Raw genomic sequence first — 23,050 nt, 5'->3', positions numbered from 1 at the left:
ATGGCAACTGGTACCCCTTATGGAGCCCATATATCTCCAGTTCTACGATCACTGCACTGGCTACCTGTTAGCCAGCGCATTAGATTCAAAGCTCTGTGCATAGTTCATCGGTCTCTCCATGTCCAGGCGCTGAATTTCTTCAAGCTAAATTCACACGCTATCATCCCAAGTGCCTCTTGAGATCCTTTTCTGCTGATCTACTTGTTGTACCTAGGTTTCGACGCACAAGGGTGGACAGCCATGCTTTCTCCATTGTGGCTGCCAATCTTTGGGATGAGTTTCCACCCTAATTAAGGAAACTATTGAACCATCTGACTTTTAGAAATGTGCTCAAAACAGTGCTCTTCTAGGTTTTGCATATTTCCCCTTTTGGCTCCCTGTTTGAATACTGCCCATCTCTCTAGCGCCAAGATACCCCTAGGTGGCCGTGTGCTCAAGAAATGTACCTAACATAACAGTGTTCAGAAAATGAGCTTTTACTGAGGCTTGGAGTCTAATGTCCACTTGTGCACTCAGGATGCATTTCATATAGACTCCATATTTTAGTCAAAGGTATTATATTTTTAAAATGCCTTAAGTGTTGCCTGAACAGCCCTGCGTGTCCTCCCAGAGTGTCCCCTCCCATCAAGTTCTGCATTCTCAGATTTTCTTTTACAAGAGTGGGTTGGTGGCATTTTATTGTTTGATTATTAAAGTTCCTATATTTTTTATAGAACCTTAATTAAAAGAGGTGAAGGAGGCATAACTTTCGGGCTGGACCTGTTTCACCTTTCTGATTGGGATCACTGCTGGTTTACTAGTAGTGTGGGTCTGAGTAGGCAGTTTAGCCACTGCTCATCCCTGGTCTCCCGCAGACCAGAAGTCATTTTGTGACTTGGAGCAAGTTAGTAGATGCTTTTCCAGATTTCTAGAGCTGCCATTTCAGAGCATCCCAGATTTGCATCTGCTGCCTCATACCTGATACGTGAGATCTTCTACTGGAGGGGAGCTGGTGATGCCTGCAGCACCTCTGAGAAGCAGTTGATGTTTGTGTTTATATCTGTTTGATTTGTATTGTGCACTCGTCAGAATTCAACTTCTTCTAGGCGGTTAGCAAATCTTTGTTAATCAGATTTGTACGAGAGCATCTCGGAGATGCTCCAAGAATCCTTAGAATGTATCCAGTTTAAGGATTTGTGGGGTTGGTTTATGAAAGCAGGTGGAAATCTGTGATGTGCATAGGTGTCTCATATTTACAACAGTGCACATCTTTGCAAATGCATATCATGCTGTGTATTTATGGTTTAATATAGCACTCAAACCCAGACATATCAAAGGAAATACACCTCCTTGCTCTTGCATTGCCACCTCTTCCGCACCTCATGTCCAATCCACAGTGAGGGGAAAGGTGGCACACTCCCTGTATTTCATGCTTTTCTAGTTAGTACATACTGGGATGCTCATGGAGAAGACATGGGTAGGTTGGTAACCAAATCATTGGAGCCAATTACTGACTTTCTAAAAAAGGAAAACACAACCTCCTTGGCCAAAAACGCCACCAGCAGGATCACCTTCAAAGCAGAGTCTCTGATTTTCAGTCACCATGGCTATCAAGGGCAGAGGTAGGAATGCCTTAAGAAGCCCTTCTGGACATTGGACTGCCAACTCATCCTCTCCCCATGCATATGGGCATGGGAGCCTAGATTAAAATCTGTGAATTCTGAGGAGAGGCAAACAAATCCAAGGAAAGGTTACACAATGGTGAGCATATCACACTGAACATTGCTGCTCATAGCTCCCATGATGATGACAGAAAACTCCTGCACAGGCCATCTGCCCTTTTCTTGTGAGTCCCCTTGGAGGGGGCTGCCCTGACAAATAGCAAACTGCAGTTTGCCCATTCTCCCATCTCAAAAGTTATCTGTTGTACGAGTCTTTACCGATCCACCACTCCTTCTTTCTATAGGCCATTGCTGAGTTGTCTTTCCTAACAACAACTGATCTCCCAAGAATCCTGGTGGTTAAAACTCGGATTATCGTAAATTAATCGAATCCAAAATTTCAGAATGAGAAAAAAACGAAAGTTATTTTACCAAAAATAACTTTACTTTTTTCTCTCCATTAGACATTTCGCACAACCCCCTTACACCTCAACCCCTGACTTACCTGTGGGCGGCACACCTCCTTGTGTGCCGTCGTCTCCTGCATCCCTTTGCGACGCCGGTTGCCTTCACTTGCGTGGATGGGAGCCGGCGCTGCAGGGTCCTCTTCTAAACTTTATTTCAACAGGTGCGGGGACACCCCTGAAACCCTCGCTGACATTACAGTGAACAGGGTGCGGGGGACACCTCTGCAGCCCATGCTGCCTTTGTTCACTGTAATGCCACCGAATGGGGGACTTGTTTGTGCCACCGAATGGGGGACTTGTTTGAAATTCAGTCAAGTCTCCCATTCAGTTTTTTGTTCCTTTTTTTGTATGGATTTCCTAAAACACAGAACTCTAGTTAAGGATGCTAGTTTTCTCCAGTTGGATGATCAGGAGGCCCCCTGCAAGTTCAATTTTTCCTGATTCTAACTGCTCTCCAATGTCATGTCCTATTCCAGACCACTGCCATCCATCGTAATCGCGATCAGCGAGGGCTGCTGTAATGGAAATCGTTACACAAGAGTCTCCTTTTCCAACCTCCACTGCATTTTGTACATCAGCTCCTATGTGTTTGGAAACTGGAAGCCCGGTGGGGTACAGGGGCAGCGGGTGTTGATGTCCTGCAGGGGTCTGGAGACCTGCAAGTGCTGTTGTGCTGATTGACCAGGCCCCCCTTCCATTTAAACAGCGGTCTTCCCTGACAGGGCCGAAACTCGGCAGGGTCCAAGGGCAGCGGGTTTTGGCGTCCCGCAGGGTGTTTGCGGCATTGCAAGGCGCAACCTGGATGTGGAAGATCACCCATCAGCCCCTTCAGCCCCTTGGTGAGAGCGAACTGAAACAGGTATTGGTACAGAGGGCACTGTAGACCACTGAGGTGGGTGACTGTTCTTTTAGAAGGGCCCTGGCTTCCTTCAACATTGGAACATTGGAAACCCAATAATGGAGCCCCCAACCCCTTCACCCTTTCCCCCACTTTTTCTCTGCAAGTCAGCCCTCCTATGCAGTTTACAAATCGACCTAGAGCTTGAGCCCAAAGCTAATCGTAAGATTTTGGTGGTGCAACACATAGGGCGGGGGAATCCACGTCGCCCCACAATTAATTCTACTGTCCCAGAAAGAGAGGCAGAATTGTTGGGTGAAGAAGTCTGCCACTTTCCGGGGGGTAGCCATGTTGACCTGGGAGAAGTACCAACAGCTTTGAAAGGTTGCCACCAGGGGACATCGCTCGACACTCAGTTGGAGACCTCAGGAGGGTCAGTTTGACTTCTGCACTGGAGAGGATCTCCCAGCTGAGAACCAGGAAGACCTTGTCACACTTGCCACTAGAAGGAACCCCCCAAGTACGGATATTGGTGTGGATAAAGGCAAAGGAAATACCAGAACGGAATTCCCTTCCCCTCGAACATCAGCCGGCATCCCCTGCCATTGGGTCTCCCCCAACTTTCCCATTGTGCCTACCCTGCATTTGCCATTTATTCTTTATGTCATGGTCTAGCAAAGTCGCTAGTAGCAGCGATGGGGAATCTTCCCCTAGATATCCCTGCTGGTTGTACCCAGTTACCTGGTCCCATCCTAGAGACCACTTATCCGCTCCTTGTCCCTGCACCAACTATAGCCACCCATGCTGACCACCCTATGGGTACCAAAACTCCAAGTTCCATGGCGGTAGCAGATATAGCAACCTCTGCCGCTTATGCTTAGCCCGCCTTTTGTTCTTGTGACAGCTTGGGTTCTTCCAGTAGTGCCTGGTGTGAGTACCTCTCTTCTATAAGCCCTGGGGGCAGGTCCTTTCTATACTTAACTTAACCCCACTTAGAGCTCCCAACCCTATGGAACATGTGGCTGCCTGTGGTTGTAACTTGAACACTTACCTGCCAGCCGATGATGCCTGTTCCGATGAGAGGTGCAAGTGTAACCAGGTGCTCTTTGAGTTGACAACCATCCAGGAACTGCTCACAATCCTAGTAGGAAACCAGGGGAGGGGTGGCGAAATGGCACAGGGGGATACTTCCATTGCCGGTAAAGGAATCTAGCAACTTACCCCTAGAGTGCCATATGGATATGGAGTGTGCCAAACCAGTAACACCCAAAGAACATGCTGCTTCTCATAGTAGGGCCTCACATCAATGCCCCCGGCAAATCTGAATCAAGCCCCAAGAGCACAGTAGAGTGATTTATCTTAAGCCAACGTCTTCCCCAATTGTGGAGCAGCCTTCATGCCCTGCAAAAGGTTCAAGCACAAACGTCCCTGGAGTATATGGTCCTTGCACAGGGGGAGTATATCCGTGCGCCATCATAAGGGTGGGTCTGGATCCACCATAGCTTACCTACATGGGGTACCAAAATTGGCAGAGAGCAAGAAGGAACCAATGGATGCCCTATTGAACAAGTGCTTGCACTGGTTGCTGATAGTGAAAGGATGTGCTTTCTATCAAGAGAATCTATGTTGGGATGCTCCGGAATTCGAAACATTGGCTTGAATTCCTATGGCACCGTTAAATTGGTCTTCTGGTACTGGAGAGTGGCCAAAGGGGTTTTAGGAATATCTGGGTGGGATGGTCGGTTGGCCAAGGGTGGGATCTCAACCAGTCAGTACCTCCAGCAAGGTCCTGATGGTCGATTTGAAGCCACCTGATTTAACACACCCCTAAGTGGCGAGAACCTTATTCCTCTAGGACGATGATAACTAGGGACCACTGTGGAAGGACCTTTTTGACTTGGTGTAATTTTGAATGGGGTTGGTTTCTCTCCACTGTTGCTTTCCCCACTCTTATATTTTTTTTTGGCATGAGGTGGTGTTATTTGATTTTGTTTATTAAATGTATGTGCTAGGATGTACTTTGATGGCCCCATGGCCGAATAAAGTTTGGATGATGATGGAAACTGCCGTCAGAAATCCTAAGAGTTTGTCCTCCAGTGCCTGTGTACCCTCACCCAGGGATGAGACACACACACACACACACACACACACACACACACACACACACACACACACACACACACACACACTCTCTCTCTCTCTCTCTCTCTCTCTCTCTCTCTCTCTCTCTCTCTCTCTCTCTCTCTCTCTCTCTCTCTCTCTCTCTCTCTCTCTCTCCAAAAGAAGAACCAATTCCCATGTCATTCAGAATCAATCTCCTAGGAACTGAACATTCAGAGATAGTGCTGGGTGAGATTGCTCCCAATTCAAGAGGAACCTCAGGACTTCAGAGTTGTTTATGTCATTGTTACATGGTCTTTTAGTTGCTCCTTGGTTGAAGCCCTGATCTGCCAAGCCAATAATCCATACAGAGGGAAGCTTGTATTCTACTCGTGTGAATATATGCCCCTGTAAGACATAGCACTTTGGTGAAAACTTTGGGCGGCATCTTGAGCTCAAAGCGTGATTCTTTGAATTGGAAGTGCATGTCTTCTATCTGTGAGAGAGACATGGTATCACGAGAACCACAGACTCAAAAGATATACAGTGATTTCATCGAAATGACAATAACAAATCACTTTTATAACTAATTAAAAATAACAAAAAAATATTGTCTATATCGGGGGTGGGGTAAGGAGTAAAAATGGGTGGGGAGGGGGTTGGGGCGAGGTAAGAAAGCGTTATTTTAAATTTGCTATAAATGTTTTCATTATTTGTTGATTCGTTAGCATCACATGGAACCACTCAAAAATGTTAGTTTTAAAACCTTTATTTACTAATTTTCCTGACTTGGTGTAATGCCTAACTGACCCTAACTCTAATGGGACGGTTCCCTTAACTGATGTTTCTAAGGGCCATCGCTGTCTGAAAGTCCAAAACAAGAATCCATCTGTGCCTAAACCTATGCTTGCCCTCACTCTTTACAAAAATGTGTAAGGAAGCCTTTAAAAAGGAACAAAATAGTGGTTCAAAGAAAAGGAAATGTAAACCACTGCTAGTTTCAGATAGTCTTAACAATGGGTATAGCTCTGCCAGTGCAAGATAGTTCAATTCAAAAGGGGAACCTTAGAACCTTCCGTGTAGGGCTCTGACAGCAAATCAACAACGTTCACAATATCCCTAGGTCCCTTGGGGTTCCCTTCACAAGCTCAGACTTTTCCAGTACCCAAAAAAATAAATACACACTTCTGGTCAGGTTCCCTTCCCCAAGTGTAGGCCTCTCTTTACACAGTTCATCCATGTCTCTTGTTAGGCCTCTCAGGGTTCCCTTCTCCAAGCGTAGGTCCCTTCCTTCTTTTAACAAACAAAGTTCTCTTAGTCAGGATGTATCTTTCACTGTACATTTCTTACATGGGGTAGTATCAGAGACTTTCGAGAATGCTGGGCTCTTTGCTCCTCCTAAGCGTGACCACTCTGACCTTTAACCCCTCTCCTTATTCCTTGCTCTTCCTATTTAACCTTTCACCTTCATGTGTTTCCTGCACCCCTTCTTGCTCTCCTTTACTTCCTTTGCTTTATCGTGCACACTTGCACCCATCTGTTTCTTTTTTTCCACCCTTTCACTTTGAGGTACTTCCTGGACTCCTTCTTGCTTTCTTTTTGAAATTTGTTTTCAATTTGATTTTATTGAGATTTCAACAACACAGGTTAAACAACATACAGGTATTAGATGATGTGGAATTTATCTGTTCAATCTCACAAAACCAGTTGCCAAACCAACCCTATCCCTTCATCTGAAAATAATGGATACTAGTGGATACTAGTGGGGCTCCCTTACACATTTTTGTCCACAACTCAGGGTCTATTTCCAGATTCATATGTTTCTCCCGTTAATTGTGGACCCTTTCCCCGTATTCACTAAAGTTTTATACATAATGGATACATAATGGATATAAGGCCCTTAATCTCCATGAAAGTGTTGAGAATAGTCTCGAAGAGGGTAAGATCCCGTTGTATTTTCTCTTTCCATGGCCCTCTCATCAGTATGCCTTTGAGTTGCAGGTAGTGGAAGACAGGGAGGGGGCCTATTCCTAACTCGTTCTCAAGTTCTGTAATCGTGAGTAAGCCGCCCACCCTCCAGAGCTGTCCTACCCTCTCTAGGCCGAAACATGTCGACAACGATCTAGAATACCCATGCTAATTCAATATGGGATTGTGTTTCACATGAACAAAGTGGTTCGAATGATATGAAACCTTGCTATAAGACCTTGTTGTTGTGTGTATCCCCTTTCTGAGACGTTTGATTGTTGAACAACGTTTTTTTTTGGGGTTTTTTTTTTTTTTTTTGGTTTTTTTTTTTGGTTTTTTCTTGTGATTCATACCTTTTTAATTCATTGGCAAAGTGCCCTAAAATGTGTCTTATTGTGTGTTTGGCACCTAGTGCCTTTTAATGTTATACAACATGTGCAAATAATAAATTTTTCAATCAAGTCTTTTTTAATCATTATATACATTTTGGGTTTAGGTTTGTAGACAGTAGCCTATATGTGAGGCATCTGTGGTTGATTCAATTGTGGCTTCGTTTTAGAACACTGGGGAATGGAACGAGGGGTACCAGACTCACTTTCATGTTGCATATTGTGCTCATCTACGAGCTAGTTCCCTTTGAGTCTGGGTCCCCCGATAAAAAAGTTTGGGAACCTTACCTGTTTTTTGGTAACACTACCCTCTCCAGGCCAGCTTCGAACCAGGGTTGAAATCTACTGTGCTCTGGGATCTCGTCTCAGATCCTCGGTGCCCAAATATGGGTCAGGGAGGATGGCCATGTGGTGATACCTCTCATCTCTACTCCCTCCCTCCAGATCTCCCATATGGTCCCTAATATGGGGTGGTGCCTAATTCTACGGGTTAGTTTATCTCTTGGCACCCAGAGCCATTCCGATAAAGTGGCCGGAGCGAAGTTACAATTATCAAGGTGTATCCACTGTAAGTGCGTGTAGTTTCGCATGTGAGGCACTAAGATCCGCAGCTGTACCGCCACATAATATTTTCTAAGGTCGGGTAGACGCACTCCCCCCTGTTCTTTGGGAAGAGTTAGGACATCATAAGATATCCTCGCTTTTTTCCCTTGCCAGAGAAACCTTAGAATGGCCCTCTTCACCTCACCAAAAAACAGCTTTGGCATCTTGATAGCGAGCAGCCGAAATGGATATAGAAATCTGGCAAGGCACACCATTTTAATTGCATTAAGTCTCCCCATCCACAAGATCGTAAGGTTCTACCACTTGACTAGGTCAGCATGAAATTGGGAGAGCAATGTGGGGAAGTTGGCGTCATACATGGTATCTACATTTCTTGTGAGGTTTATTCCCAGGTATCGTAATGTTGTTTCCCCAATGGTGAGACCGAGTGTGGAATATCTGTCAGTGTCCTGTTGGGTGGGTTCTTTCAGGGGGAACAGGATTGATTTGGACTTATTAATTTTAAAGCCGGACAGTCGGCCATATCGTTCAATTAGTTGTATGGCTCTTGGTATCGATAGTAACAGATTTGACACATGCAGTAACAAATCATCAGCATATAAGACTATCTTATAATCTTTCCCATTTACTTTAATACCTTCCACTAGATGATCAGCCCTGATTGTCTGTGCGAGAGGCTCGAGAGATAGAGAGAATAGTATCGCGGACAGAGGGCAGCCCTGCCTTGTTCCTCGTCCCAGAGCAAACCACCTTGAGTAAGTAGAGTTAACTACTACAGAGGCCCTAGGGGACGTGTACACCGCCTTCAACCCTCTCCTGAATGTCTCGCTGAATCGAACCTTGTTCAAGACAGCTTCGAGGAAGCCCCATTCCACCCTGTCGAAGGCTTTTTCAGTATCGACGGACAGGAGAGCAGGTTCTCTGGTCATTCTTTTTGCCTTGTGGTTCAAGTGTAGTGTTTTGCGCATCATGTCTGCTCCTTGCCTCCCCAATATAAAGCCCACCTGATCTCAGTGTATTAGCCTAGGCATGTACATTTCCAGCCTAGCTGCCAATATCCTTGTATATATCTTCGCGACGATATTAAGCAATGATATCGGACGATATGATCCTCAGTGACTATTTCACTGTGCACACTTGCACCCTTTTCTGCACTGTGCACACTTGCACCCTTTCCTTCACTGTGCACCTTCCATTGGTTTCTTGTGTTTATATCATACCTCTTACACACTTTTCTTTCTTTATCGTGTGTACTTGCACCTGCCCACTTGTTTCTCGTGCCTCTTGCACACTTCACATGCTTTTACTCAGCTTTACTTTCTTTCAGCGCCGCTAGTGCGTGTTCCTTCTTTCTGTTTTCCCTATTCCCGTTATTTCTTACACTTTCTGTACTTCTTATGCTTTCTCTCTCTTTCTGTTCCATGCTGCTTTACAAACTGTGCCTTTCTCCCGCTCCGCTCCAGTCAAATGCAAGATCCCGAGTTTCTCTCTCTGACTTTCATGAAACTCACCGGGCAAGGTTGCATTGACAGGCGGTCTCACCACCTGCCCCTCAGACACACTTGGGACTGGCACATGTTCCAAAGAAATGAGCACTTCACTGAACGTCGCCAGCAGGATGAAGGCTGCCTCACTCTGGCTCCTTGGAGACACGGCTCCCTAGCCACGCTGCAGTCCCTCACAAACATCGGGCCAGCGTCTCGGCACACCACTCTCCTCCAGGCTTCAGCTTCTGCTGCTCTCCGCTCCTTGGCTTCTCTGGTCCGGACAGCACCCCCAGCTCGCTCTATGATTCTGGCAGAACCTGGCTTCAGACAGGGAAGAGATTCACTGCTGGTCTCAGGCACGCATCGTCCCTTCTGCTCTCCCAACTGCTTCTCTGCTCTCTAAGCAGTCTGCTTGTATACACCTGTGTTCTGCTTCTATACACCTGTGTTCTACCAATAGGCTGCAAGTGTGCGGTCAGGGCTGGGTTTGCCTGACCTCCAATACTGCAATTAACAGGACATGTCTGTCCTTCCGTCCTGTGTAAGTGGGTTTTTTAAGGTGCATTATACCTTTTTCTTCCCTGCTTTTTCTTTGAGTCCTGCTGTTTCTTTGAGTTCTTGAGTCCTGGGGATTTCTCCTTCCCCCCTGAGGTTATTGTAGGCAGAGGCAAGGTGTCCGTGCCTGTGCAGTCTTTTTCCGTGGGCTTCTTTGTCAATGATCCGGTTTTATGGAGTGTCGTCGACGGGCCGGCCTTGTGGAGTGTCGTGGACCAGCTGGTTTTATGGGAGCGTTGTCGAAGAACTGGACTTGTGGAGCATCCTGGACAGGGTAGTTCTGTGAGGCGTCGTCGAGGGGCTATCTGCCCTATGTTTGGTCAGCGAGCTGCCCTTGTGTTTGTGCTTCATAGTCATCGACGGGTCCACCTTAGGTTGCTTTTGCTGCTCTTATTCTGTCCATGAGGATGAAGTGTGCTTATGTGCCATTTGGCGCATGGATGATCTTCGACTACGATTGTTTATACCCTTTCAGTGCAGTCGATGATGAGGGGGTTTTATCTATGGCATTGGAAGATGTAGCTAACCCTGGAGGTTTCGGGTGTTTCCTGTGCCCCCCTCTGGAACCAGTGGTGGCTTTAACAAGGTTTTGTCTTCTCCCACTGACCTTGACTCATGCCTGTGTTTTTGCTTCTCTGTCGACTTGCCTCCTTCGGTCCAGGTGACGACAGACCTTCTCCAGCTGACAACAGCCTCTATGGCCCCTTGGATGGCCTCTTCTCGCCCATCGTCTACGGCTCGTAGCCTTGGGTGACTCAGTGCTTTGTGTTTTTCGTCCATCGGTTGCTCTTCTGACCTGGCCCATTCCCTCAACCGCAGTCGTTTCCCTGCAAGAGTGCCCATTCTTTGGGTCGATTCGACATCAGATGGGTACTCGGTGTAGTTCCCCTGATTGAGCTAGCAGACCAGCCTTCGGTTTCTATACTTGAGTGTCTTGGAAGTGAGATCTCTACAGTGCAGTTGTGAACCATGTAATGGGCTATGAGCAGTATGTCCAATCAGAGTGTTCATCTTCCTCATATACATTTTCCAAGCCGCAAGTGGCACATGCCTAAAAAGGGGTCTCCTTTTGCCCTCCATCCCCACTTATCTGTCACACGTTCATATTGTAGACTTGATGGTCGAATTTGACGAGAACAAGAAGAAAAGTTATTTTTTAATGAAATTTGGCCTAGATTCTACTTGTCGAAAACCAGGGGACTCCCTCAGCTCAACACTTGGTTAGAATCTTGGGGGAAGAGGAAGAGGACGGTCTAGTCTAGGACTACTCAAGGGTCCATTGGTGGGGACCAAAACCACCCATTACAAGGGTGTTAGGCAACAAAATGTAGGTTTGTCTTGCTTATAGCAGGGTGAAGCAAAAGGTAACTATCAATCTGGGCAAAACACAGTTTATGGCTGTTGGTCGAAATAGCTGCAATAAGCAGGTGATTCCTTGCTCTTTGGGTGCGATCAGGAAAGTCAATTCCTATAAATATCTGGGATATGAGCTATGTGGGGAAAGAGGGACCCTTAATAAGCTGGTTCAACAGAATAAAAGAGCTAAAGTTATGGCCACTCTTACTGCTGTCATGTCTTTCTCAAAAAAGAAAGCTGGATATAGCCTGTTGGGAATCATCAATATTTATAAACAAATACTTGTGGCTATGTTTCTATATGCATTACAGACCTCATTTTCTGACTGGTCAGATTGGGCTTATACCACGGAAAGAATCATATAGCGCAGACTACTGGGTCTGAATAACTATACTCCTATTCAGGCAGTTCGTCTGGAAGTAGGGCTTATCTCTATGGCTGCTCAAAATGAACATAATAGGGCCAAATTGTACATAAAAATTAAATTTGCACGGCCTAGCACTCTTCTTTATATTCTAAAGGAAGGCTTGGAGGAGGGTAAGATGGAGGCCCTTATTAAATTTAAAAGTCTCAATCTGAAAATGTTTGATAAAATCTGCTGGAAACCCAGATGGGAACATGGTGAAGGTGCAGTGTTAAAATCCCTAAAAGATGTTATCGAAAAGTGTGATTGGGTATCCAGCCACGAGAAGGTCTCTAGTATGAGATCTTTACATACCTTCGCACTGATGCCTTTCAGCTTCAAAGTACCTCAAAGATACCTCCTTCTCATGCCATCACAGCTAAATCGTACAATCTTCATGGACATTAGACTCAATCGCCTTGATGTCCTGGGGGTTCACGGATCGTGGAGAGACCTTCCGAAGGATAAAAGGATTTGCAGACTTTGTGCTAAGAATGATATGGTGGAAACTATTAGACATGTCCTTTCCTGCTGTTATTCGATGAGTTTTATCTATAACAAATATTTTGCCAAATTGGATAGGGAATTTATTGATATTGAGAGTGAAAACTTTTGGTTGCGCTGTCTCTCTGGCAGGAGTAATTATCTGACTATAGCCATTACTCAGATATGGAAAGTGGCCAAAGAACGCCTAGATAAATTTGATGATGATGTCAAACTGCTTATGAGTTTAGAAAATATCGACGGTTAGGCCTCTGTATCTGAATTTGCTGTGCAATATGTCTAGCCTTTTAGTATATATATGGTTGTATTTACTTCTTCTATGTATCTACAGTCAATTTTAAGTGTTGCTAAAAAATTAATATGTTTATATGTTTTATATTTTCTACATGTATATTTGTGAAAAGTTCTTTTGGAACTGTAACACAATAAAAAATAAAAAATAAAAAAAAAAGGTAACTGAGCATTCCGAGCCTGACGATGGGAAATATTCACAGCATGTGAATCTATGAAAGAACCAATGCTGGAGAATTGTAGATGACCGGGGGTTGGGTCTCAGTGTTAGCATGCCCAGCCCCCAATAAAGAAACATCTTTAGGGAATTGTATGTATAGACAGGAAAGGATACCCTACAAGAGACACCCAATAAACAGTGCACAAACAGGATACCCAGGAAGGATTTTACATCTTACAAACTTTAGCCTGACCACTAAAAGCTGATAAAGCTTTTTAAACAAAACCGGCTTCTAATGCATGGTAAAGGGCCCACAGTTCCTCAGCCACTAACTACCTCCTCACCATTATTCAGGCCTCAAGGGTTATTTCTGCAAAAAAGAGCAGGCCCAAGCTTTACCTAACAGAACTGGCATTAGCACCTCTTCTTGGTGCTGGTCTGCAGCTAGTGAAAATCGGTGTGGCAGTATACAATGGGTGTTTGGTCTAGTGGATGTACAATTTGAGGCAACTTCTTTGATTGCTTTATGTGTTTAAGTGTGGGCACAGTATGGCATACTCGTCAGAGCCACATACACAAAACGTTCCAGTGTGCTATTATATGGACATGGGGCGCATCAGAAAAAACAAGCATATGTGCTGTTACATAGAGGAGCACCACATAGATGCCCTTAACCAACAGGGTGGTGACTTGTGCAGCACACAAATCATTGCTGCACAAATGTCACTGTATTTATTTGCCATGGACTATTGTCTGCATGCTGACACACAATGAACCCTGCTTTCCTAATCAAGGTGCTAAGTCACATTAAGGTGCCATCTACTGTGCGTTAGGCAGTGGTTGACTCGTTAAGAAAATGAAAAGACATTTCATGCTGAGCGGATACATTTAGTCCATATTCCAAAGCAGCCACTAGAATACTAAAGCAAGAAAATGATAGTTAACCTTTGCAGGCATGCGCCAAATGTAACTAAAAATATACTAAAAAAGGTTTTGGTGTGTCAAAGACATGAAAATAAAAAACATAATTTCAAACTATTTCTTTGTGGCACGTTAATTCGCTTGGAAGTATGTTAGATTTGGTCAGCTAACTGATGGTTTGTGCTGGCCTTCAAAATAAAAAATGCCCCATGTTCAGTTCTTAACCCTGAAATGTTAAGCACATACTGTGTAAAGCCAATGTTAAATGAGCCATCACTTATAAATTGCCCTTACTTAAAGGCTGTCAACGCAAAGAGTGAGGGACACAGGGTGTGTGTCTCCAGAGCATCTCAAAGGCTGGTTCGGAATATACATTCCTTTGCTTTTAACAAAGTAATGCTTAACTTTTTATCCGGCGATCTCATAGTCCTCCTTGAATATTTTTAGCTCTGCTCCCTGCTCCAACAAACTGGTCTGCACTGGCAGTAATCTGTGGGTGGTATTCTCTTGGTGGTAAGAAATGAGGTCTGTAAACAATGAAAAAATGGGTTCCTGCCACAGGGGGTGGTACCTCAGAAGTACTGGGACAAAGAAGAGGGATGTGGAGGTAATCCCTCATCACCGAGGATGCCTTACCTGATGTCTCACCCATCCTCTCTGCTGAATGCAGCCTTGGATATGCATCAGAGATTTCTAGGTCCTAGATTTGAAAGAAGTGAGATTTCAGGGGGTTATTCAACAGAAAGTTAGGCTTCCAGGTATGGGACATCTGGTAAAATCCTTGCATCTTCAAACTGGCAGAGGGTGAGACGGTCCCAAGATGCACACTCGTTCAGCAAGACTTTAGGGGCATATTTAAACACTGATGGAGGGTACATATTTCAGTTGGACAGTAATGACTTGGCATATTAGGACTATTAAAGGAAATGACTCTCCAGATGAGCGAGCAGTGAAAAGAACACAGCAGTCCATTTTAGTGAGTGTCTAGTCACATTTCTCCTTGCTTTCAAGCTCTCATCGCCAAAATATCTCTGCTAGGTGGAGAGAGTTGTGTGGCACCCTCACCTCGGGAGGATGCCTTTGGTGACCAATTCCTGTGTGTTGGGTCAGTCATCTGGGATCCCACACCAATTGACACTGGTCTAGGGGAACACATTGTTCCCCCCCACCCATCCTCCCCTCCATTAAAGCAAAACGCACAGAGTACCACCATCAAAAGCCATATCTTACTAGACGTTTTTTCCCATTCTCTGCTCCTCAGTTATATCCATGTGCTATTTTGTGCAGAAGAGACTGGGAATGGGTGTGTATTCCCACCTGCCATTGGCAGCTACCTACCTGCCTGTGGTGACATGCAGTGGCTTTCACATCCATCATCGACCATCCGCGGAAAGTATTTGTAGTTTACATTTATTACAGAGAGGGTAACAATGCTTCTACAGTTACAATACAGAATGGAGCATTCCCTTGACGGGATGCTTTACATTGGCATGGGAAAAGTAGAAAAGGTGTCAAGAGGAGGTACAATGGTATATACAACTGAGACAATACTGCCGAGTTGACCAGTTGCCAATCAAACCATTGATAGGTGTTTATACAAGTTACACAGATATACCCTGGAAGCCGGTGGGATCAAAGAGTGGGGTTAATGACATTGGATGACGGCAAGGGTCTACCTTCAAGATCAAGCAGTACCTTCAGGTCTAATTGAAACCTTTGGACAGTGGCAAGGTTTTGATTTCTTGGGGTTGGGAGTTCCATTGGTAGGGTGCCAGGAGCGAAAAGGAGACAGTGCAGGGTGGAGAGTGGACCGATACGTTGAGAAGTTGTTAGGTAGATTTTTCATTTTTATGTGAAATCCCCTTCACATGTGAGTCCCCCAGCACTTTTTGCTGGACTTCTGGATGTTTTGTCAGTTCTCCTGAGTGAGTGGGAACCTTTTTCCACACTCACCCATTCTCTTGGGATACTTTTGTATTTCTTTTTTACCTTTTTCCTCAGTGAAATACTTTCCTTCAAGTTTTATGGCATCTGGCTTTGACTTTTGTAGCATACAGCACTTTATGTGCAGTGTTGCTTGGAGCCCTTGAGTGTCACATTTTATTTTCTGTTATTTCCCTTCTGGGGACAAATGTTCCCAAGGGCAGGGGATAGTTAGTATCCTTCCTATCTTTTATATTGTGAGATCAACACACCCCATCTTATGAGGAGTGCTGAGGGGTTACACTGTATCCCCTTTCTCACTGCTCGGTAACTTTTTGGTTAGTGAGAAGCTAATCTGAATGGCCGTTGGCAGTGGTTTTATCATACCTACTTTTGTGCAATTTTGACTTCCTTTCTTGGTCCTTCTTCTGCCGTGCAGTGTGGGGGAGGTCCTATTTTGACTTTTGACTTCGGCAGTTTCCTTTTGTGAAGCCCACCAAGGCACCAGTCTGTCTGTGAGGACAGGAAACAGGGGAGGACTCTGAAACTTCACTGTTCTTTGTCTTCTGCTGTGCCTGGCTGGAACCAGTTACAACTGGGAGGCTGGCTGTCCTGAAATAACAGCCAACACTCAGAGTTTGAATGGTACATGGGTGCTGATTAGCTGGGTTCCCTCATAAGAGGCATGGATCATGAGGCTGAAGATAAGCTGACCCCTAGAGCAGACTAGTCAATGACAAAGAAGAAGAGAGATTTCTGAAGCACTGCTGTCCAACCCCTTCTTCCAAGCATCAGGAGAACTCCGAAGAGGATGACTCTCTCCTTTATACTGATGGGACCAATCAGTCTTGAGATGACCTGCACTTCGAACCATCCCACGACGAGCTCTGATCTTCACGGCTGCAAACCCCCAATAGCCTGGGATCTGTAGACACTGCAGTGCATCATATTCTGAAGATCAAATCCTCCTGAAACTTTGGTGGACTCCTTCCACTCCTTGAAGTCCCCTCACCAGAGTGCTGGATCGAGAAAGCAAGATTAATCATCCGGGCGGTAATCGTATTTCACTGGTGCTTCCCAAAAGGCACCAAAATCACAGAACAATAAAGAATCCTTTGCTGGAAGCCTCTTCACTCGACGTCAGCTGCAAGATCCATTCCAGCATCCCTTGTTTCCTCTACCTGACGAACAATCCGGTTTCCGGGTCTATTGCTGCTGCATCGCTCGGGCCTCATGCTGCAGCCTGTTCTTCACTTGTAAGGTACTGTGAGACTCTTGGTAAAACTTACCTAGAGTAACTTTGCTGCTCCTGTGTTGCTGGAGTGGTGAAGCGTGTGTTTGGGAGTTTGCCCATACATTTTCGCTTAGGCCTAACACCTGTGTGCCTACAGGGAGCCTTCACCGATGTCCCTGGTCCTTTTCCAAACAAAAAGTCTTTTACTTACTTGCTACTGAAGACTTCCTCTGGAACCTTTGAACTTTCTACAGCTTGTGCCTTGCCTGTTTTGCCCTCCAATTTGACCCTCAGACCCTCATTATTAGATAGTGATGGACTACTAAAGCCTAAGGCCTGTGTGACATTATTGCCAAGCATTTGTTTGCTTTATGTTGGTTTTGTTTCATCCAATTTTACCTGAAAAAAAGATATTCTGAATGCGATTACAAAAGTATTTTACTTACCTTTTGAATTGCATACTGCCATTCCTCCATAAGTAGTACAAAAGTGGTTTACTAACTGTGAATAATGCATTGTTTTTTCTACGTTACTGATTGTCTGTGATAGTACTTATCTTTCTGAAGAATTACTTATCTTGATGTATATATGAAATAAACCATTATTTTTATATAACTTTTAGTGTGTCAGTGTTTCTTTGGCTTATGTGTATACTCTCGGTTCTGTGTACCTCCTACAGCCCTCCCTCCTAAAATGAGTCTGGCTGTTTAGCCATTGCTAACAACAAAGGTGGACTTTTGTAAAACTTCCTCACAGAAAGAAGTGCTTGTGCCTGTAGAGTGCTAGGGGGAGATTAGCGAAGGAAGGAGTTACCCTCATAATAGTAGGGCTGTGCATGGATTGTCTTCAAAATAAGAAAACGATATTTGAAGAGGAATCTATAGCACATGGACAGCCATCTGGAATGGAGGGGGTGGGAGGAGGCGGGAGGAGGTACAGGGTGTGCTAGTGGCAGAGTTCAGTACTTTGTGGAGAGGCATGAAGGATTGGGGGGTAGACCGAGGAGGAGGCTAGAGCATTAGTCGAATCATCTGAGAACAGGGGTGTTTCCAAAAGGGGTGGGGAGGACCGCACAGCAGCGGCAGTAGCCATGTCTAAAGTCAGATGGTGCGTACTGCTATTTGCATAATGAAGGCTGAGGTGTCTGTAGCTTATAGTGATAGCGAATGGAGAGGTTTCTTCAGACTGACAGTGGGTGCCGTCAAACAGCCAGATTCATAAGGATGTTATGGCATGGTACAGTATGTTATGATGTATTAACAGTGTTTATAAAGCGCACATCTTCCCAATACCCATGTTTGGCCTAGTAGAGCTGTGAACGTAGAATGTTTTAACATATTTATACTATGAGGGTATAAGGGTATGAAAGAGAGTTTAGTATGTGCATTACCTGGTGACAGAAATGTGAATGTATTTGAAGTTGTCCCCAGTCAGTTGCGAGCAGCACCTTCAGTCATGCTTTTTTTTATTCTGTGACTTGTAGTTTTGCTTCTGAATGAAGGACCGCAAATCCCAAAATGCAAGAAAGAGCTGATGAACGGCATTGGCTTAGAATACAGTGTGCGTTAAGTAACACAGAAGCACGTTGCATCCAGTGAAGAGTCGTTGCCTTGGGGAGAATAGTTTCCCCTCTTTACTTGTGCTTTATTTGTTATGAAATTCACAAGTTATTAAGAAGCTAGCTCCTTCTGAAGTGATGAAAAAGTCCCAAAATAAGAGCGTTAAAAGAGAAAATGGGCTCCTAGCAGATAGACTTCCCTTTTTGCAGTTTTCAGATAATGAGTTTGTAATGTGTAATTCTGGTTCCCTTTCGTTGCTGCTCCAGGTCTAGGCGGAAGAGATAGCGGTTTGGTGACGTCTTCTGTTTTCTGGAGCCTGTCTGGGACCTGCCTGCGTCCGCTTCCCGCTCATTCTTCGGCACATCACGCCTCACGTAGTTGCTGCCACCTCTTTCCTGTTGCGACTGTGAGAAGGCTCACTCGTGGTCGTCATTTTATGATTTTTGCACGCTATTAAACGAAAAAACAAACGGTCTTTGAGTGCAAACAAAATGGCATTTGCCAGTATCTCAAAACAGGCAACAGGTAAGCAGCCTCGTTTATTCCTTATCCGTTTATTTTAAGTTCGAGGAACAGACCCTCTCTGACCTTTCAATATATGGTGCTAACTTTGAGGCCAGGGTCATCTGCAGTTCTAATGCTTATGAGAAACACACCCATTGGATGGATCTATATGAGAAATAATTTATTTTTTCAAAAAGATGTCTTTTCTAATTTGTGAGTTAATGTTTTGCTATAGTTATTGATTGTATTACCTATTGTCAAGGGATGGGCCATGTGTCCATATTTGGAAGAATTCGTTCTTTAATTGAATCATAATTGATCCCTCACACTACAGATTTTCAGAGTTGTGTTCATTCTACTTTTAACCGTTTAAAGGTTCGGGTGCTCTAGCAATCAATGAGCAGGCAATGTGTTAGGGTAAGTTAGGAGGGGGTCTGCGGAAACTACTTCTCCCCACATGCCACCCTGTTAAGAACTGCCACCTTGGAATAGTTCTTCAAGTGGCTCTCTGCCTGCACATCTCCCCGAATAACAGGACAAAAGACTCGTGCACTGGCACATTTTAAAATCAGTTCAATGCAATAGCACTGTATTGGCATGACTTCCAGTTGGCCAAATAGTTTTTCGAATTCAGAGGACCTTGTTTAGTATTCCAAGGTACGAGATTGCTGCCAAAGTTATGGCATTACCAACTAGATAACATACTATGCCTGGCTCCCGCTGCCTGCTCTGAGTGCAGTCGTGTATACATGGTTTGGCAGCTACTATGAAATTGCAATCCTACTTTTTTATTCATGGCATGTCCTGATTTTTTATTTGGAAAATCAGGTCACTCTACATAAACAGCCACTGCTCCGCCCTGCAGCCCCCTTTGCAAATGTTAGAGAGGTTCCTTAGCTCGCATCACCCACACCACAAACGATTACTAAAACAGAGCAATTGTCTATGCTCAGCTATAGCCCCCTTACCTCACTCAGTCCCTCCTGCCGGGGAAGGCTTCAGTGTTGCTCTTGCACTAAAGCACAGACAGAGGAAGTGATAAGAGACTGAGTGAGATAGAGAGCTAGCTTGGCGGGTGTCGTTAGTATTTTCTGTTAATATTACTTGTGAAGAACACCCTCGCCATCATTGTGGCCTCCTGGTGGTGAAGATTATCCACAACTGGATGGGATGAGTTAGCCCAGGAATAGCCACTCTACCAAAGCTTTCCTGAATGGGAGTTGGGCTTCAATGTCTCTTAAGAATTGGGAGAGTTCCAATATACCGAAGAAACTATTACATCAAATGCACCAGCGATAAAAACCTGATACCATTTGTGTATATGATCTGAGTTTAGAAAGTGGGTGTCCTTGACCTAGAGAAAGTGCCAAGAGAGAGTAGAAAGAGAAACAACGTGAATGCTTCCTGTCATTAATTCAGTGAGATAAAATGTGACAACTTTCCAAGACCTGGCCTTCAGCAGACAAGTAGATCCCAAATTGCACCTCTCTGGCCCAGTATGTTTGATGGACAGGGATCTCAGAGACATTAAAACCTGTGGGCTCTCAGATCATTATAGCCTTAACATCTTCATGTAGGTTAAGTGTCCCTAAATTTGTAGAAGGGTGAAAGGCAGGTACATTGTTAGCAGTGACTGCAGTTATCTTTCTGCATCAGCATTTTTGTAGAGCCCTTCAGATATTCCAGGCCCTTCATCTCAGGAAAGTTCCATAGGAACATGAAATGCTTTTCTGTTGCCAGATACCAATGGAGAGTTGGTTTGGCAGCCCCAAACACATGGAGGCGTTGCACGGACACCGACGTTTTAGCCATTATCTAGATTTGGTGCCTGAGTTAGTGACTAGTCTATTGGAATAGAATTCTCATTATGGCAACCAATCACTTGATGGGCTCTGGTTCTAAGAAGATCATAATCATGGCAATGCGCTATTTTCTCCTAAAAAATTTAGCCAAAGACAAAATTAGATTAATCTGGGAATGGGTTTGGTTTCACCACTAAAATACGATCTTCACATGCACATGAACGGCTGCAAATCAAAGTCATTCACAAACCTCAACAAAGATGTCCACATCACTTTCCCAGTTGTCTCACCTCTTTAAAATTAAAACCCAATCTTATTAAAATTAAAGAAGAACTTTGGGTGAGAACATGTCTTGTGAGCTTTGCAAGTTTTGGAATATAATGTGCTCCAACCTGATTCATCCCAAACATCAAAGAAAGTTCTACAATTCCATTACATTCTGATATTGTCGCTAAAGAATGGCTGCGATTGCTGGGCTAGGCCTGCACTCTGATTATTGTAACTGTTTGGCTCAATGGGATTTGTAGTTTTTGCTTCCGTGCCCACAGGATATATGCTAGAGAGATTTGTCTACCGCCATTTGGCGAGAGCTGTGAGGAGATCTGTTCTAGGGTGGGAAAAGCGTGTGCAGAAAGTTAGACCAGCACCCTCTCAGTGGGACACACAGCAGAGCAGTCAGGCTTCACTCTTAGGAGAGGATGGGCTGACGGCTAGGTGCAACTGATTACACAAAAGAAGGCACTATACTGAATATTACATATTGTTTTTATTACATTTTTACTCCTAAGATAGTAGTTCAGACAAGCACTAGGCAAGATTACATACACGTTTTTCTTTATATAAAATCAGAAAAGGGCATTATGGGAGAACCTTACCACCCCTAACGCTAGTATCAGGATAACTACCTGGTTGCAGAATACCCTATTCATTATGGTACACAGGAGAGGGAAAGAAGGGGGATTTCTAGACAACAGGTAAGTACATACACTCACATAATAATCATGAGCTGAACGGTATTCTGGTTGAATATGATAAAATAGGTAGAAGAACACGGTTTCAGAAAATAACAGTGTAAAGATAATGATGCTTTTCTTCATCAGTGTTCATCGAAAAAAAACATTGTTCTGCAAAGATTGTCATGCTATGCCAAAAAAGACGTTTTGAAAACTAATCAGCCTATTAACTGCAGGTCTTCAGAAAAGTGAACGAATATAACTCTTTCTTTGTAATTGAAGGGGTTTAATGTAGTTCGTCTTAACAATTTTGACAGTGGTAATGTAGTTAGACCACATTCATCAGGGTTTGAATTGTGGGCATGTAGGTGAGTGCCCTCTTCGTTACTATTGCAGCGTTGTCTGCATTAATGTGATTCCTCTACCCTTCTCGGTTGAGAACTCCTCGCGCGCGGCCCGCCAGACCGACCAGACACGAGCAGCAGGTCACAGGCCGCCTCACCCCTCCCTGCAAAAACTACTGTCTACACGGATAGGGTAGAGTAATCGCATTAATGCAGACAACGCTGCAATAGTAACGAAGAGGAAACTCACCTATATGCCCACAATTCAAGCCCTGATGAATGTGGTCTAACTACCCCTTAGCACAGAAACCGGTCGGCTATGAAATGACCTGACCTAGAGGACAATAAGATCACCCAGAGTCAGTGCATTTGGACTATGGGTCCCCAAACCAACTAACCCCGAGGGTCCCACCTTTACGAAAGAATCGAGAGAGAAAGATTCACCGAAGAATATCCTTTGTTCTTCTTTTTTAACACTTCTGCACCTGCCTGACAGAGAAAACCCATTAAAGATTCCAGTTCTTTTCATCTAGAAAGCAGCAGACACATGGCCCACTCTTTATGTGGCCCAACATGTGTTTTTAGCACGCCACAGTGCACTCACATATGCTTGAAAGCCAAGTTAGAGACACGTGCTCACTCGAATCATCTTTTTTAACAAAGAAACTGTGTGTTTCCTAAGTGTGACTATTGAATTGGGCAACCCACAGTAGGCAATCCCAAAACGGTCCTTGTTGTTATATATATAGTAAATCTCAAATTAGAACATGACTATTTGTCCACTGTTTTACGAAACAGTATTACCAATGCTCATAATAACACTGGATACTCAGTGAGTTGTACTCTGTGTTCCCTACTACCCCCAATACATATTATGTAATGCTACGTGATAACTGTATAGCGCCTTACAGCTGCTGCTAGGGCTTTGACGCACTTTGTGGGAAATTGCCCAATGGCAGACTGTAGTCTGAATAGGCATTAAATACAAACAAGCATTCCATTTCATTCAAATAGTATTTATAATTTCAAGAAACTTCAATTCAACAGAGATGACTAGCATACTTATATAATAGCAGAAGTATGAAGTG

The 23,050-nt window shown here is 44.4% G+C and overlaps 1 protein-coding gene across 5 annotated transcripts in view; it reads left to right on the top strand.

Moving 5' to 3' along the window:
- LOC138581277 (E3 ubiquitin-protein ligase RNF14-like) overlaps positions 1-23,050 on the top strand; it is a 385,887-nt gene that overhangs the window by 25,100 nt on the left and 337,737 nt on the right. For 4 of the 5 annotated variants that reach the window (XR_011304492.1, XR_011304490.1, XM_069652479.1 and 1 more), the window contains exon 2: positions 18,626-18,884. The exons of the other annotated variant lie outside the window; for it this stretch is intronic. Coding sequence is in view for 2 of the 4 variants with exons in the window: in XM_069652479.1 (XP_069508580.1) it covers positions 18,851-18,884 (34 nt within the window). In the remaining 2 variants the exon portion in view is untranslated. The remainder of the gene's footprint in view (positions 1-18,625; positions 18,885-23,050) is intronic. 5 annotated transcript variants of the gene reach the window in all.

This window comes from Ambystoma mexicanum, chromosome 3p (assembly GCF_040938575.1).
Source record: "Ambystoma mexicanum isolate Mex_15411 chromosome 3p, UKY_AmexF1_1, whole genome shotgun sequence".
Taxonomy (NCBI): Eukaryota; Metazoa; Chordata; class Amphibia; order Caudata; family Ambystomatidae; genus Ambystoma; species Ambystoma mexicanum.
This window is presented reverse-complemented; position numbering and strand designations above follow the sequence as displayed.